The sequence below is a fragment of the Hydra vulgaris genome, chromosome 13, assembly GCF_038396675.1.
Source record: "Hydra vulgaris chromosome 13, alternate assembly HydraT2T_AEP".
Lineage (NCBI taxonomy): Eukaryota > Metazoa > Cnidaria > Hydrozoa > Anthoathecata > Hydridae > Hydra > Hydra vulgaris.
The window spans coordinates 34,644,005-34,662,366 of NC_088932.1; the positions used below are offsets into that span (position 1 = coordinate 34,644,005).

The following is an 18,362-nucleotide window of genomic DNA, read 5'->3' on the forward strand; positions in this document are numbered from 1 at the left end:
TAATAAAACCATCTGAAGTTGTTGTTTTAGTGGACTCCTGTGGATCATTGATTTGAAATCGAAAGTCAGAAATGCGATGCAACTCCTAATTTTTGAGTTTTAAAGTAAAATATATAGGTATGTTTAAATACGCCAAAAGACGTACTTCGTAACGTAAGGGTTTATTGATTTTGAAAACAAACAACCATAACGTGAACGATATGTGAGACATGGTGAAATGAATCACCATCAACAAATATTCTGAGTTATTCCTTGTAAAAAAAAACACAGATGAATTATTAGAAGTGGTGGAGTATGCATTTTTTTCTTCCGTGAAAACATCGTTTTCAATTTGAATAATATGTATTTACATGAAACATTATTAAGTAACTATGGTGCTCGGTTTTTACAGGTTATGAAATAATTCTTTGTGGGTGTATTTATAGAGTAAAAGATTGTAGTATGAAAAATAAAAAGCAAATTAATATTCAGGTTTACTTATATGTGGTGAATTTAATTAATCAAAAATCAAATGGAGTGACGAAAACATTGGTTCAACAATTGGCCTAAATATTACCAAAAACAGGTTATCAGAAGCACTAAACTATTGTATTTTACCTTAAAATAAAAATCAACCAACATTTCAAATAAATAACAGGGAAACAACAAATTTACATTAGACTTAGTGATTAAAGAATCTTCAGCTATGATTTTTTAAATAGAACACATGTTAAACTAAATTTGAATATTTATTGAATATTTTATTATTTTTTGTTTCTTTTTTGTTTTAAGGGGAGGTTTCACCTCAATTATATCAATTTTCGTATATTTTTTACATTTTACAAATATGGTTTAAAATTATTATTTATCCATTTCTCTACCCTTTCTCAGTGTTTTTATTTATATTAGACGTTTAAAAATATTTTAAAACAGTTTTGAAAAAATATCATTTACTCTTATTGATTTTAGGTCATTAAATATGCAAAAAATTATCTGAAACATTTCAGCACGTATGTTTTTGTTTACACAGCTAATATAGTGTTTATTTCTTGCAATAAAATGGATATTAATGTCAAAGTGTTTACAAATAAAAGAAGAAACAAGCCACTCAAGCGTAAATTTAGCGGGAATAAATATACTGGAAGTTTAAAACAATCTAGATTTAGTGGCGATGCTAATACAACTAGATCTAGTACCGGTATTGAACGTTATTATACTACTATTACTACTACTATTACTGACAAAGGAGACGATCGTGATAGTGATATTATTGATGAAACAGCGTTCATGTTTCTGCATCTAGTTCAAAACTAGAACATAATGTAACAATAACTAAGGAGAGTAGACCTACTGAAAGTTCTAATTTAGAAGGATATCGATTTGTTGACATTCAAGCTCTTATTTCATTGATACAATTATTACCATGTCGTGCATGTTCATCAATTATAAAATCAGGATCAAGGTCATGTGTAACCACAATATCCCCAGACTATTCTGTGACTGAAATAAATTGAGGCTTGTCAAGTAAGTTTTTCATTGCAACCACAGTACAGATGAATTTTTATTTGAGACTTCTCTCAATGAAAATATAAATATGAGGTTTCAACTAGCTATGAATAGTGTAGGTATCAATAGAGATAAGAGTCAGAGATTCTTAGCCAATATGAATATGCCCCCTCCAATTTCTGCAGCCCAATCTTGTAAATATAGAACCAGAATTCTGCATGCAACTGAAAGTACTGCTAAAGAAAGCATGTTGTCAGCAGCCAATGAAGTAAAACAAAGCATGAACGCAGATGAGATTACTGCATCATGTGACGGTACATGGCAGAGGAGGGGCTTTGTAAGCAAAAATGAAATAGCCACTGTTCTGTCGGTCAATCCACATAAAGGCAGTAAAGTTATAGATGTTGAGATTATGTTAAATTATTGTAATGCTTGTAGCAAAGTTAAAGAGACTTTCAGCAGAAAAACTTCTCGAATGGAGAAAAGATCATAAAAACTGTCAACGTAATCATGATGGACCATCTGGTCTAATGGAACCATCTGGAATGCTAGCAATGTTTCATAGATCTGCAAATAATAATGGACTAAAATATGTAAATTATCTTGGAGATGGAGATTCCAAAAGTTTTAAAACTGTTGCTGAAGCTACACCACCAGTTTATGATGGTATTGAAATTAAAAAACTAGAGTGTTGCGGACATATACAGAATAGGATGGGTAAAAGATTGATGGATATAGTTGCTAAGTGTAATGGAAAAGATTAGGAAGAAAATGGAAAGAAATATAAAGGGATTGGCAATGCAGGGCGGCTAACTACGCGTGCAATCAAAAGAATTCAGGGTCATTATGGCGGAGCGATCAGGAAGAATTTTAGCGCTGTTTCAAAAAAAAAGAGTATCATGGCAATATGGAAACATCGGGGTGGCTTTCATGAAGACTGTGGTGATTGGTGTTCTAAAGATGTAGCACTAAAAGACAAAAATAAATTACCTCAATTTGTTTTGAATAAAATCAAATCTGTATTTCAAGACTTGTCTGCTGACACATGTTAGAAAAATGCATACATGGTGGTTCGCAGAGTGGCAATGAATCTTACCACAACTTAATCTGGAATAGGTGTCCAAAGACTATTTTTGTTGGAAGAGGTAGAGTCAACATTGCTACAATGGATGTTGCAATTGTGTATAATGGTGGGGAATTTGGCAGAGTTTCAATATTTGAAAAATTAGGGCTTAATTTTGGACAATACTGTAAGAGATTTCTCTCGTTGGATGAAAGGCGGATTAAAGGGTCTAAAAACACAGAAAAAGACAAAGTAACAGCAGATAGACAAGAGAAAAGAAAACAAGTTGAAGAACAGGCCATGGCTGATGATTCATATCTCTGAGGAGGCCATTAAGTTAGTAGACATTTTACAAATTTGAATTTCTCCCTTTATATTTCATTTTTCTCCTTTTTAATTAATTTGACTAATTTCTTCATGTTCATTCAAATTATTCAACAAGTTCTATGAATATTCTTATGAAACTTAGCACATATAAAGAATTATATCTTTTGATCACTCCTTACTACATTGGCTCTAATTGAATGAAAAGTTTTTAAGTTATGGTCATTTATAAAATTTTATTTTGATGTTTTTGCTTTAAAAAAACTCAATAAATCAAAAAATTAACATTACCATTAGGCACTGTAAAAGTAGCAAGGGTCATACTAAAAAACTACATCATCGAGTACTTTTAGTTTTAAAGTTGACTAAATAACTTTTATAAAATTCCGTTTTTAATTGCACTTTAAATGGGTTAAATGTGTTTTGTTCATTTAAATAACGTCTAAAGAATGGAAAAACAGTAAATTACTTGTGAAAAATATATTTATTTCAAACACCATAACATTAATGTTTCACACTAAAACAGCAAAGAGCACTACAAAATGAAATTCTTCAGGTCGCAAAAAAGTGATGAAAATGATTTGCAGCTACAATACGAAGGTGTACAGAATTAGGAGGGGTTTGGTAAAAGTCAGACATAACAATCAATCTGAGGAAACCAAGGGGGTCTTGCTGTACTAATGTAATGTAATAAATGATGTGCTAATGATGAATGTCATCACCTAGATTCATATATGTATATATAGAAAAATGTTATGAAGCAAAGTTAAATTTTATTGAATATTATATGTTTATATTCATAATATTAAAGAAATTAAGTACATAAAATAAACAAAAGTAAAGAAAATACCGTCTTGATAACTCATGACCACACCTACCTGAGCAATTATACCCAGTCCCAAAACATACCTTATTTCAATTCCCCAACCTCAATTAGCTATATTTAGGCATCCAACTGTTCCATTTAATTGAAAAACCATTGGGACATACCAGGACCACCCTTGACAACCCCTAAAATGACAACTTGTACGGTTATGACCACTCCTGAAGACCAAATATGCACAGATTCAAATTCTCTGACCGTAGTTTCTTATATTTTGACATACAACATGTCCCATATAATTAAAAAACCATCGAGAAATCTTAGAACCACCCTTGATCACCCCTTAAATAACCACTTAAGTGGTCATGACCACTTCTAAAGACAAAATATGCCCTTAATTGAATTACCTGACCACAATTACCTATAATTAGACATACAGTATGTCCTATCTAATTTAAAAACCATCGAGACATTACTTGTTAGTCATCAACTATGTTCAAAACCCTCTAAATATACCAGAGGCTAGGCATGGACCCTTGAGTAATTCTAAAAGACTCTATTTTTAAGTATAATTAGAAAGCTAAAAGAATCTTAATTCAAGCGCCGCATTGAGTATTATTTCAAAAAAATGAATCCTGAAATGGCAAAACGCAATGCATAGGAAGCTTCAGTTTGCTTAAGCACCATAAATAACGTTATTGAAAAACATTTCATATATATTTATATTATCTATAAGTTTCATTAAAACTTATTTTTTATTTGCTTATTTATTCACACATGTTGACAAAATGAACTTTGTCTAAAATGTTAGCAGCAATTTAATTTTTCTTTTGGTTGTTATGCAGGAATACTGAATTTAACACAAACAAATAACTGGATATTTGTGATCACTGCTTGTGATCACAAATATCCAGATAACTAGATATTTGTGATCACAAACAAATAAGTGGATATTTGTGATCACTGCTATTAAAAACAAGTTTTTCAATAGCAGTGATCACAAATATCCACTTATACCTGATGATATAGTATGTTGGTTTTTTGTGTTCAGTGTAAGACTTCAGACTCCGTTTGAGAAGGGGCCGTCAAATGAGGGCCTGAGCGAGTAAAAAAAGCGAGAGACGGCCTGAGCAAAAAATGCTAGGAATTTTAATTTGTTTAATGAAGCGTGTCGAAAAGTATATAAAGAGTGAAAAAATAAAAAAATAGGTTCATAACGAATGGAATCGAAAAATAAACCGTTACAACAATTTCAAATTCCAACGACAGTGGCAGTAGTTCAACCTTACAAACCTGATCCTCCAATAGATAATGGTGGTACGCACGACTCGCATGCGAATCGTATTCGATATTTTGAAGTGTATTAATAAAGCAAAAATAGTGACAATATTAGCACTTTCGAGCTTGTTTATTGTTATTGTAGTAGGAGGATATTTATTTGGAGCCTTATTGGGAGTTTTCATATTACTTGGAACAATGTTGGGATTATATATTTGTAATAAAATAATAAAAACCGAATTGTAAATTTTTATATATTATATATTATAAATATTATTTTCCAATTCTATTAATTCCGTAAGAAACTCCACCAGAGATAGCTCCACCCAAAACAGCTTTACCAATGGTAGGTAGAAGAGCGTTAGTAAAGGAAGGTAAAACGACTTTAGATACCATTCCTAAGAGAGGTCCAAAAATTTTTCCACGCATTCGTCTTGTTCTATGTTTTTTATAATGTCTTTTTTTATGTCTTTTTTTATACATTTTTTTATTGCGGTATAAGAGACGATAATAAAGTTAGTGCTAAAACTGCGGCTAACAATGGAAGAAATTTACCACGCATGCGTTTTCTTAAATGTCTTCTTAAACGTTTTCTACCTGCGCTTTTTAACGGAGGTAAATAAACTCTTCCTCTTCCTCTTTTTCTATGCATTACGACATGTTTGAGGACGGTTAAAGTAAATTTATATTGTAACGTTGTGTTTTTTTAACATGATCAAATTTAGTTTTTTGCATTTGTTTCTTTTAAGCTACATACCAAGAGTAAACTTTAAAATTTTCTTAAAGTGTATGGTAAATTTCTTAACCGGGTCAAAAAAATTTAGACAAACCTTTAAACGCTGGAATCATAGAAAATGCTTTTTTAAAATCCTCTTTTTGACTGATTGGTCGTAATTCTCCACCTCGAATTCTTTTTCGGTAAACTTTAAATTTTCTTTATCTTCTTAATCGTTTTCTACCTGCACCTTTTAAAGGAGGTAAATAAACTCTTCCTCTCCCTCTTTTTTTACATGAACTTTTTTTTATTTTGCAAGCGGAGCAACACAATTTTTTACGCATTGCGTTGTTTTTGAAGATAATTCAAAGCGTAGCCTCCTACGTTTGATTTTAGTAGACGTTTAGCAAAATTTTTAACTTTGGTAAAAAATTTTCCTTTCCCTTTATGATGACGTGCGCTATCTCTATGATGACGACGACGGTGACCGCTTCTTCTTGTACGCCTGCAAGCCATTAACACAAGAAATAAAAAAAAACAACAAGATTTTTGATTTTAAAGATTTTTTTTAGAAATAAATAGTCGTTTAGTTATAAAATAATGAATACAAATAGGGTTCGTTTAATAAAATTAAAAATGTTTTTTATAATAAATTAAGACGATTTAAATTTGGTAGGAATATCGTTGACATCAGTTTCGTCTCCTACCCCGCTTTCTACAAGAGAAGCTGGATATTGCAAATACATAACAAGTACACCTTTAAATTGTTCTATAAATTGTACATTGATTTGAAACGAATTATTTCCAGCAATTGTAGCAGGAGATTTATCGTTGATAAAATTAAAATCGCTGGTGGTGTCAATGACTAAAGGTTCGATAGTGTTAGTAGTACTAAAGTACAATTTAGGATGTCTCAAAAAACTATCATCATCACTATTATAAAAATCTGCAAAATTGTTAATATTAAAAGTAGAGGGTGTATTTCCTTTAGACCAGGAAGCATAACTTCTCCAAATTGTCCATTGATCGTCTTGCTTTGTCAAATCGTATTCAGTAGTATCACCTACTGAATTAACATATGTTCTTCTGTAATTATAAAGGGTGATTTTTTTAATAATGTTGCATGCCATTTCAACAGGTGTAAAACAACCTTTGCTTAAATGATCGCTTTCTTTTTTTGAATGAACGAAAAATATAATGCTGTGGGGTACAAGATCTGCTGTTTTTATACTTCCCAAATTAACAGTAACTTCTGTAACATTTTCTACATTGGTGACAACTTGTTCGTAGTGAGCAATACGTAGTAAAGTATACATTTCGTCTTTTTTACTGTTGAGATATAAAGATTTTTCCAAGGGTAAACTGGGTTTGAGTCTATACGTATTGCAATAAATCATTGGGTTTTTTATAGCCACTCCAACATTAGCAAGCGCTGTTATGTCGGCGTCTGCAGTAGGTCTTACCCATTCTAATAGTTGATTCATATCATTTCCAATATAAAGTTCCAATCTAATTTGTTTATTTTTTCCAGAATATTCTTTCATTTGAAAAACTTCGCACAATAAACTCAAAGGTACTCTAAACTTACAACCTTTTTCTCCAGTCATGAAAGCATTATATCTATCTCTTAGTGCTATTTGATAACCAGCAGGTGCAGGAAAAGGTGCTGCAGCTGTGTTGAGAGGTCAAATGAGTCCATTAGGGTCTGCAACTTGTATAAGCATTTTGGTTTCAGTATAATTTATAGGGTTTGTAGCATTTTCAGTGTCTTCTGTTAAACCTAAATTAGGATTAATCATCAATTCTCTAAAAGGTTTCATATAACTTTTTTTAATTAGCATTGCTCTAAAACGATCATAAGAACGATTAACGATAGCGTTGTTTGCACAAGTAGTATTATTTTTTTGATAATTGGGATAAAATTTGACAGTTTTAAATAAAGCATGATTAAAGTTGTTGCAAAGACACATTTTTTTGCTAATTCATCGTCTGTTGTAGGTGTAAATCTTGTTTGTGTGCATAAATTTTTATAAAGAAATAAATCAAAATCCAAATACCAATCTTGTGGATATGTCCATTCGTTTAGTATAGTGGTAAAAGAAATTAATATAGCCATGTCCGAAGTAAGATCGTAAGAAAATTTTTGATTATTAACAGCAATGACTTCATCTTGAGCTTGAGCTGTTTGAAAACCAGGATATTTTTCACTTAATATAGCTTTATATTCTGCGCTAATATTACCACTTGTTGCTTCTTGCAATAAATCCATTTGACAATTATGCAAGAAGGAGATATAAACATTTTTTATATATTATTAATAATTAATAACTTTTTACTTTATTGTAAGTTTATATTTTAAAAAAAAATTTTTTTTAGATCACATAAAAAAAATGCAACTAACAGAAAATAATTTGGATTTTTTAATCGAAAGCATATACAAATTCAATGAAGATCCCCCAGCAACTTTGGGAGAAATTAGACAGCATGGATTTACTTCAAGACAAACTTTATGTCAATCTTGTACATTGTTTTTTTTTGAATTACAAGTGGGATGGTTTTTTTAATGAAGAAGTTAAAAGAATACCTTTTATATTGATTTTGATGGTGTTTCAATATATCAAAATACATTATCATGTTTATTTAAATTTGAATTTTGAAAGCTTTTATTACTTTTTTAAAAATACATCTAAAGAAGATTTATTAAATCATGTAAAAGAAAAATGTCTAGAAATTGAAAATTGTAATCATTATTTAAACGAATGTGAAGATTGTAATGAATTTAAATATTCTGAACTTTTGAAGAGAGTTGTTCATTTATATATTGTGAAAAATGTTTTAATTAAGTATATTACATGTAATTTTTTTTAGAATAGTAAAATAAGAAAAAAGGATAATAAAAAAATGCTCAAGTTATTAAGTGAACAAAAAAACCTAAGGACAGAAGATGAAATGATGGCTTTAAAGTTTTTGTCGTTGGTTATTGAACAAGACGATTTATCATCTATAGTGGAAAAAATTGTTGAACAGAACATTATTTTTATGATGTTTTTTGTAAAATATACTATTATGTATTTATATTCAAAATAAATTTTTTTTTCAGCAAAATAATAAAAAAAATGTTATCTTTGCAACAACAAAAAGCGCTTCAATGGCTTGATGAAGAAATCAATTTTTTTATTACTGGAGGTGCTGGATGTGGAAAAAGTTATATCGTCAAAGAAATTGCTCAAAGTGTACAAATTTATAAAACAATACATATTACTGCAAGTACAGGAAAAGCAGCTCATTTGTTAAATGGTGTCACTATACATGCTTTTGCTGGTATAGAAACTGGTGTTAAAAGTTTAAATTATTATAAACGTCATATGCATCCAGACATTAAAAAAACGTGGTTGGAAACTGATATTTTAATTATTGATGAAATTTCAATGATTAACGCTCAAACATTTGATTTATTACATTTAATTGCTTGTGAAATAAAACAATGTCATGATGAACTATTTGGTGGTATACAAGTCATTGCTTGTGGTGATTTTTTTCAATTACCACCTGTCACAGGAGAATTTGTTTTTAAATCTAAAATATGGCAACAATACATGACACAAGTTTTGGTTTGATTTGAATGTTTTAGACAAAAAGAAGATGCACAATTTTTTGGAGCTTTAAATGAAATACGTTTTGGTCAAGTTTCAGACCAAACTATTGATTATTTTATGACGCGTTGTTTTGCAAAAGATGAAAATTTAAACACCAAATATACAAGATTATTTTTTAGAAATATGGAAGTCGATGTTTATAATAATAATAAAATGAAGAGTATAAAACAAGAAGGGTATTGGTTTTATGCTAAAGATGTTATTAAAAATCGAAACATACAATGTTCGTTTCAAATTCTAGTAGCTGTTTATCTTAAAATAGGTGCTATTGTTATGCTTGTGAGAAATATCAATGTGGAGGAAGGTTTGTGCAATGGTACTATTGGTACAGTCATTTTAATAGAAAATAATGCAGTTTGGGTTAATATGAATAAAAAAGAAGTCAAAATTGAATGTGTCAAAGAAGAGATTTTAGATTGTTCTCATGCTGTTGTAGGCTCAAGAATTGGTCTACCTTTAAAATTAGCTTTTTCTTTTACTGTTCATAAAGCTCAAGGAAGTACAATGAATAAAGCCGTTGTTCAATTTAATTCAAAGGCTTTTAATAATAGTCTTTTTTATGTTTCTTTATCACGAGTTTGTAATATTACTGATATTTTTATAATTATTAATAATAAATTAGAATTACGAAAAATATTTAAAAGTATCACTGTTGATTCTGATGTTTTGGAATTTTATAAAAAATACATGTAATTTTTTTTTTAGATAAAAAATGAAATTTAAATATCAAACTGAGGAAATTAAATTTAGTAATAACAGTATATACACTGAACATTTTTTTTACATCAAAGATGATTATAAAGATGAAGATATTTTGGAAGAATCACAACTTTATTCAGAAACTCAATGTCCTGATGAAATTGTTTATCACGTGGAACAAAAAACAATGGAAGGGTTTGAAACACAAATGAAAAACAGTATTAATTTCGCTGACTTGTTTCAAAATTTCTTATTTGGTTATAATATTGTTACTTTGTGTTGCAAATCTATTGAAGATGGTTATTGTAAAATAATGAAACGTTGTTACAATCCACCTGTTTATTTTATAAAACCTTTAGAAGGACCGACTAATATACATTTTATTCAAGATGCCAATGTACAAGCTGTTTTTAATGTTTTAGAAAACGATAGCAGATGGAAGATAATACGATTATGTAATATTAAAATTAAAACTCTATCCAATTTAACAGAAAGATCAATGATGAAATTACGAGATTTTGAATTGTCAGGTTTTGAAAGAAAAATAATCATGACAGACGAAGAAATTCAAAAAAAGAAAAAACGCAACAAAACATATTACGAAACAAATAAAACAATACTTTTGTTAAAACAAGAAAAGAGGAGCAAAGAAAACAAAACAGATGAACAAATTCAAAAAAAGAAACGCAACAAAACATATTACGAAAATAATAAAAAACTACTTTTGTTAAAAAAACAACAAAAGAGGAGCAAAGAAAACAAATCATATTACGAAAAAAATAAAAAAACAATTTCATATAAAAATCATCATAAAAGGAGCAAAGAAATTGATGTAGACGAATGGTTTGGTGAATGGTATAGAACTCATTCTATAAAGGACTATCTTATACTAAACTGTCTTATGAACAAAAAAGAAAAATGTTTTTAGATTATAGTATTTTGTTTGAACCAGGATTATGTTTTTATTCTGCTTTTCTAATCTCTTTGTTGATTCGCCAATGGAATGTATCCACCATTAAAGAATGGAAGAAAAAAGTGTTGGAAAAAATGCGAGCGATTTATATTCAGAAGAAAATATTTTACAACTCCTTTTTGAAGGTCAAGATGAGCAAAATATTCTGGCTTGGAAAAACTTTTTACAAAATTTAAAAGAAAAGTCTAAAAATATGTCATTTCAAACTTTGATTGATTTGTGTCACTGTTTTGCTTATGAAAATACTTTTGATCGTATTAACATTAAATTTTTTGCCGTTAACAAAAGTAGTAGCAAAATTCGTTTGTTGCATTCTAAATTAAAATCACAATATAAAAGTACTCTTACAGAATTATTAAAAGTGGTCTACGAAAGTGCAAACATTACCAAAGACGATCAAGATTCTCAAAGAGTTTTTATTAATGACGAGGAAAGAAATAAAGCCAATCAACGGAAAAAAACAATCAACACTATAAAAATTTGTATTTTCAAAAAAACAATTCTTTTCATGCTATAAGCATGTTGAATGAAAAATTTTCTACTGTACATTTTTCTTCTAACAAGTCACGTGTTCTTTTTCAATGTTCAGAATGCGGACAAAAATTTACTACAGAGACACACGAATGTGAAGGTTATTATAAACCAGACAAATTTACATATGGCGATTGCATTAGTAACTATCGTCCACAAAATTCGTTTATGTGTACAAGTAGAAACTTATTTCCTTTTTTAATGACGTTTGATTGTGAAACGAGTATTACAAAGTCTGAAGAAAATGCCACTTCCAAAGTCAAATCATTATCTGAGTTGAATTATCATTGTCATTCCATCGTCATTCAATGCATTCATGAAACATTGGCATAAGAATGTTTTGGTTTGGATGAACAAGGACACGTGATCACTCAATGGATTTTTTATTATGAAAATACTATTGAAAGTTTAGAAAGAAATCATTTAACCTGTCTACCTACCTATTTTCAACCAGGAGTTTCTTTACTTCACAAAACACACAGACGTATATTGTGGGAAAAGTTAAATTCGACTGGTGAAGATAGCGAAAAATTAAAAGTGTATTATGTAATGGCGATACCAATACTTACAAATATTCTGTCTCATTTAAAAATAGAAGTTATTGCTGAACTTATTACCAAAAGCGACATTAATACAAGGTCAACACTGCTCAACAAGCCGAAGTCAGGAGAAGTGTATGTCGCTCAAGTGAACAATGGGATAGGTCATAAACACCTAAGATTTTTTTGTAATTAAATAAACTTTAATAAAGCTAATAACGATAAAATAAATAATGATACTTTATACACTTTCTTAAATCGTTTATAAGCAACTCTCAATAAGCCAGGTTTAACTAGGATGTGCTTCTTTACAGACTTACAGATTATCTATATAGCAAATTTGATCATACCTGGATTACGTCAGCATTGTTGCCAACAATGCTGAAGTAATCCAGTGGCATTATACCAACAATGTTGGTATAATGCCAAATAATAAAAAGGTAAATAACCAGATAATTAAAGAAAAAACTTTATAAGTATACTTAATAAGTTGTTTATGTTTTCCTAGACTTCAACCAGTAAGTTGAAAGTGTATAATGAGTATATTTGCACTTATAATATAAAAGTTAATTGTAAATATAAGTGTTTAAAAATACTCATGTAATAATTTATGAAGTAGTTATGTAACTCCATAGCTTTTTAGTTTCTGCTCATAAAAGTTACTTTATTAGAGAAATTGCATAGCTTGAATCCTCATTCCCACTTTTAATACTTTTTGCCTAGGAGCCGGGGAAAGTGAATGGTCAAAATGTCAAATATAAATTAGCTGCACAATAGCTTTAGCTTTATAGCTTTAATAAAGATGCACAATAGCTCTAGATGGTTATTTAAGGACCATGAAATGCATCTAAAAAGCAATGTTTCAACCACATTTGCATTTAACAAATGTTTTGGTGTTGCATATCATATTTACATTTTAAGTTTAGTCTATAGTAATTGGATATTTAAGAAAATGTAAGATGATATAGTAGCATTTTATTTTTTTAATATTAGTTTGGGTGATCAAGGTTTTCAACTCTTGTCCTCCTTTTCCTTCACATAATAAAATAAAGATTTTGAATAATTTTTTTCCTTCTCTTTCATCCTTAGGGCTAAGGCTACTCACCTACCTTATTTTATGTAATTATTTGTTCTGTTTGTTTTGAAAAACTTTTTTAATTTCATTTATTAGATGACTGGCGCGCTGATGAATATAGATGGAAACAAACTGGATGCTGTAAAATTCCACGTGGTTCGCCAGTTTATTCAAAGCCATGCCACAGTGACATCTACTGGAACATCAACTGTATTTCAGAAGTTTGTTTATAAAGATTTGTGTCAAAAAGATGTTGTTGTTATTCATTATATGGGAAACCATCACCTTGCTGTCCTTATGCTACATGGTAATCTTTTCAAATATTATTTAATAACAGTTCTATCTTATGTTTGTTTAAAAGATATTTTTCATAAATTTCTAATATTTAATTAAATTATATTTTATTGCATTTTAGGAAACTCTAAAAAAGCTATTAATTTCCTAACAACAGCTTCATCAGTGCGAAGTGCTATTGTTGAATCAAAGAATTACAAAGAAATGCTTATTGATGTCAAAGATGAGCCCATACAGTTTCAACCTAGAAATCCTAGACAATTCAAGTATATAAGGAGTGTTGAATCAGCAGGAAAAAGACTTGGAGTTGATTCTTTTGTTACTCTTCACGAACTAGCTTATATGATGCCTTGATTTGTGTGGACAATCTCTACTTACCCGGACTTGGCTGCATCATTTGGAATACAAAAATCCATAGAACAACTTGTGATGTGTTCTCAAGTATTTCTTTCTTATAATACAACTTTTAATTTAGGGGATTTTTATTTATCTATTTTAGTGGCACAAATGAGTTATCTTGGGGAAAAACCATGTATGCCTATAGCCTTTTTATTACACGATCGAAAATTTGATATAGTCCATAAATTTTTTTTCAAAACTCTCAAAACGAAACTCCCAATTTTAAATGTTGTAATAGTAACAGATGGAGAGAGTGGTCTAAGCAAGGCTATTGAAAAAGCATTACCAAAATGGAATCTTGTAACTTGCTCTAACCATATTTTGTCAGATATTGAGATATGGTTGAAGAAGCATAATGCTGGAAAACAAGAAATAAGTGTATACAAATCTCAAGTCCAGGAACTTTTACAGTGTGAAAGTGAAAGCCAGCTCCAAATGAAGATTGATACATTGAAGCTTTCTTGGAGTGAAGCCTTTGTTGTTTATTTTGAAAACCACTTGAGCGCTCGTATTTCTATAGCTTTTATTGGCTATTTGAGATCTGTTGGATTAATTGAAGGTTTAGTTACAAACAATATATCTGAATCTTTAAACGCTCTAATAAAGAGATTTCAGGAATGGGAGGAGGCACCAGTTGATGCTATGCTTATAGCAATGCACCGTTTACAAACTTTTTATCTCACCGAAATTAAACGCAGCTTCAGTGGCTTTGGACCATACACTCTCAATGAAAATACTCACCTGTCTAGTATGTATTTAAATCATGTTTTAAACTTATTTATGATTTTTGTGGTCACTTATTGTTGCTATTTTTGCAGTCGTTTTTCTATCGTGCAATAGCCCATTACATTCATCATCATAATCTATACAACATATCAGGTGTGTAATTTTATGTCTTACTTGAGTCGCCCACTATAATAATCAACAGTGCTGTAATTTATTGTCTATCTTAATTAAAATCCGCTGCTTTTTGTAACGTTTAGTAAAATTAAATAGTGCACTGTAGTGTATTTAATTTTAAATCTAGTATTTTTTTTAAAAAGATTTAATTATTTTTTAAAGGTTTCTTTTAAATAATCACAAGTAATGAAATCATTAAGGTACCAGATGACCATGAAAGTACACCCCTGCATATTCATTACCTTAAATTATTCTCTGTTTCAGTTAACATCGATGAAGTACCTAAATTGGAAGATCCTGAGCTCGTTATTGCAGAGCTGCAAGCAGCAGCCAATGTATCATTGAAACAGCTTGTACCACCATCGATTAGTGTCCTTTCTAACATGCTGACAGTAGTTCATAATCCAAGCATCAAAGTCTTTACAGTCTCTGGACCAGATGGCAATGCACATGTGGTGAAACTATTTCTAAAAGAAAGTTGCACATGCCCTTCTTCAACAATGTGCTGTCATGTACTGGCAGTCAAACATAGCATAGGTGTTGAGTGTAGTGAAAGGCGAGTTTTGAATTTGACCAAGTTGCGAGGCAATTCACGGTAATTTTACTAATTTCTGTAGCAAGTTTATTTAATTTTTGTTTGATTACATTCTAGTTAGACTTTTTTTCTCTCTAAAATCTATAAAATTCGTAAAATAACTCTGTTTTTTTTAGAAAAAAAGGTGACAAAAAATCGGGAAGGAAGAAACCAAGACCAGGAGATATTAACTTTATCCCTGCACCTGATGCAATTGGTGCAATTAATAATTTGGACTTGAGTAGTTTTGATGACTTTTCCTTAATACAAAATAATGACGCAAGTGTCTCCAACTTTAGTTGGTATTGATTATTTACACGCTGATAATATTGCTACAGCAATCCCATTGGCGAAATCTAAATTGTATTTTTTGGTTTTGTATTTTTACATTTACAATTGTCTCATTCTTTTTTTTAATATTCAAGTGTTGTTCTTATTTTTAAAGTTTCTTTTTAAACATATATATTGTTTTTCTGTTGAATATGTTATTGTTTTTAAGGAAGCAAAAACAATTAAAATTGGTTGATGCATATGTACCAAAGAAAAGACAACCCTCTGCCTCTTTAGTTTCATCTGATTTTCAGTCGTTACTTTATTCAGATGTGATACCAATTGTTAATGTTGAATTGGAGTGTATTGTAAGTGATGCAATTCTATTTATTCATTTTTCCGATTCTAAGTATATCTGTGTTTATTTTCATCAGCTAGCAAGGCACTAGTTTAAATTAACTATGTGCTTAATTGCACATTGGGTTTGTGTGTTGCTTACTAAGCAACACACAAACTGTGTGCAATGTTTACAAAGTATGTGTGTTTAACAGATATCAAGCGTTTACACCAAGCGGCAGCAGGGTATGAAGTTTTTGTCACAGCATAATAATATTTACAAAATTCTGTTGTTGTTAACTAAGTTGTTTATAACAGCTATACTATTGTTCTTAACAAATGTTGGTTGTTATAACAAGTTTTATCAAGAAGTGCACCAAATAAGAATTCAAATTGAAGTGTTCTTCAATTTGAAACTTGTATGTATAATTGAAATCTATAAATGGTTAAAAAATCAATATATTTCTAAAATAGTTATTACACTTCATGAAGATATCATGATATCTAATCAGTTTATAAAATGGTATATAATCCGTTTGCTAATTATACTAAGAATGTCATTATGAATTATAATATTAAATATTAATAATAACATTCATACTAAGCTACATACTAATGTCACTAAACTTATGTCACTAGACTAAGCAATCACACTAAGCATTGTTAATCATAAGTAAATATTTTGCTGGAGGTAAAAATAGCATTAGTAGTATCAAATAGTTACAATAATAGAACTGACATTGGTTTGCTAAACGTATTCTCAATGTGTTTTTCAGTTTTAATAATATAAACCAATAATATTTTGTTTTCTAGGTTCCAGTTGATGTAGACGATTGGCTTCAATTTAATACAACGAGTGTTAGCATTGCTGATCGTAATCTAATCACAAGTCCAGATGGCCTCAATGATAAGGTTATTTATGCTGCAATGATTTTGTGTAAACAACAGTTCCCCGATGTTGACGGTTTAGAGGACCCAATTCTGTGTTTTGCAGGTCAGTGTAATAGTGTTCCGCTTTCAAAACGTAGTTATGTTCAAATTTTTAATGATGAAACCAAAGGACATTGGATAACTGTTGCCAACCAGCATTGCAAAGATGGTAAAATAAACATCTATTGCAGTTTACAGTTAATTCCTAGCAAAGAGTGTACACATTCAATTTCAAAATTTGCTCGTATACAGTGTGCAGTGATGGAGCTCCATATTAACAATGTATCCCGTCAAAGAGAAATGTTATGTGGATTTTATGCAATTGCAAATTGTGTTTCTTTGTGCCTAGGCAAAGATCCCTGCAATTTTACAAACAGAGAGTCAGTAATGCGCCAACATTTATTGGCATGTCTTGAAAATAAGTATATTACTCAGTTTCCTGTTGAGAGTTTTAGAACTGTGAGGAAGAGTGTAATTCGAATTTCAAGAAACACCTTGCATTGTGTTTGTCGCACTATTTTTATGTCTTCTGGCTCGATGGTCCAGTGTAAATTGTGCAATGAGTGGTTTCATTCATCTTGCATAGGTTTATCCGAGGAACTTTTTATTGAGTACAAGAGAGATATACAGAAAATTTACAAATGTGCTAAATGTATATAAAAAATATTTTCTAAACATTCTTGATTTTAATTTTTGTTTGTGATTATTTTATTTATTTTTAATACATTTTTAATAATTAAAAACATTTTCACTTTTTGTATTATAACACATTTGCGGTTTTACGAGATTTATGTACTTAGCATATTACAAATGGAATTATTTAATTTCGGCTGATTGCCAAATCGGTTAATTGCTTTTTAAGTTTGTAGTGTATTTTACTAATATATATATATATATATATATATATATATATATATATATATATATATATATATATATATATATATATGTATATATATATATATATATATATATATATATATATATATATATATATATATATATTATGCGGTAGTGGTGTAGTGGTAAGAGCGCTCGCTTTGCGTGCGAGAGGTTCGGAGTTCGACTCCCTCAAACCTGTTTTTTTGTTAGTTACAAAGCTTTACATTTATAATAATGAAACACAAATAAATTTAAGTAATATTAAGTAGTTAAAGCATTTCAAATTATTTCAAATAGTCTTTAACTAATGCAACTTTAACTAAAAAACAAAGTATCAGTATCAGTTGCAAAAATAGCCAACAACTTTCTAGCAAACAATGCTATCGTCGGCAGCGTTTGTTCACGGTCATTGTCTTTTCAGAATTGTAATACACATATATCACATAATATTCGGCTGATCATTATTCGGCTGATCACACATATATCACATACCATTCGGCTGATCACACATATATCACATAATATTTGGCTGATCACACATATATCACATAGTATTTGGCTGATCACACATATATCACATAACATTCGGCTGATCACACATATATCACATAATATT

The 18,362-nt window shown here is 29.8% G+C and overlaps 2 protein-coding genes across 2 annotated transcripts; both read left to right on the forward strand.

Annotated features, from left to right (window-relative positions):
- Positions 1-8,078: 8,078 nt before the first annotated feature.
- On the forward strand, positions 8,079-9,305 carry LOC136089834 (uncharacterized). Its single transcript, XM_065815924.1, has 4 exons — positions 8,079-8,242; positions 8,349-8,493; positions 8,557-8,732; positions 8,789-9,305. Exons 1-4 carry the CDS (start codon positions 8,079-8,081, stop codon positions 9,303-9,305), a joined length of 1,002 nt encoding a protein of 333 aa, XP_065671996.1.
- Positions 9,306-15,810: 6,505 nt separating this feature from the next.
- Positions 15,811-17,601, forward strand: LOC136089835 (uncharacterized). The gene is made up of 2 exons (XM_065815925.1): positions 15,811-15,966; positions 16,748-17,601. The coding sequence occupies exons 1-2, from the start codon at positions 15,811-15,813 to the stop codon at positions 17,522-17,524; spliced, it is 933 nt and encodes a 310-aa protein (XP_065671997.1). The 3' UTR covers positions 17,525-17,601.
- The last annotated feature ends 761 nt before the right edge of the window (positions 17,602-18,362 follow it).

Coding starts and splice junctions, on each gene's coding strand:
- LOC136089834 (XM_065815924.1), top strand. CDS start 8,079: ATGCAACTAACAGAAAATAATTTGGATTTTTTAATCGAAAGCATATAC. Junction 8,494..8,556: donor ATTCTGAACTTTTGAAGAGA/GTTGTTCATTTA, acceptor AATTTTTTTTAG/AATAGTAAAATAAGAAAAAA. Junction 8,733..8,788: donor CAGAACATTATTTTTATGAT/GTTTTTTGTAAA, acceptor TTTTTTTTTCAG/CAAAATAATAAAAAAAATGT.
- LOC136089835 (XM_065815925.1), top strand. CDS start 15,811: ATGTTATTGTTTTTAAGGAAGCAAAAACAATTAAAATTGGTTGATGCA. Junction 15,967..16,747: donor ATGTTGAATTGGAGTGTATT/GTAAGTGATGCA, acceptor TTTGTTTTCTAG/GTTCCAGTTGATGTAGACGA.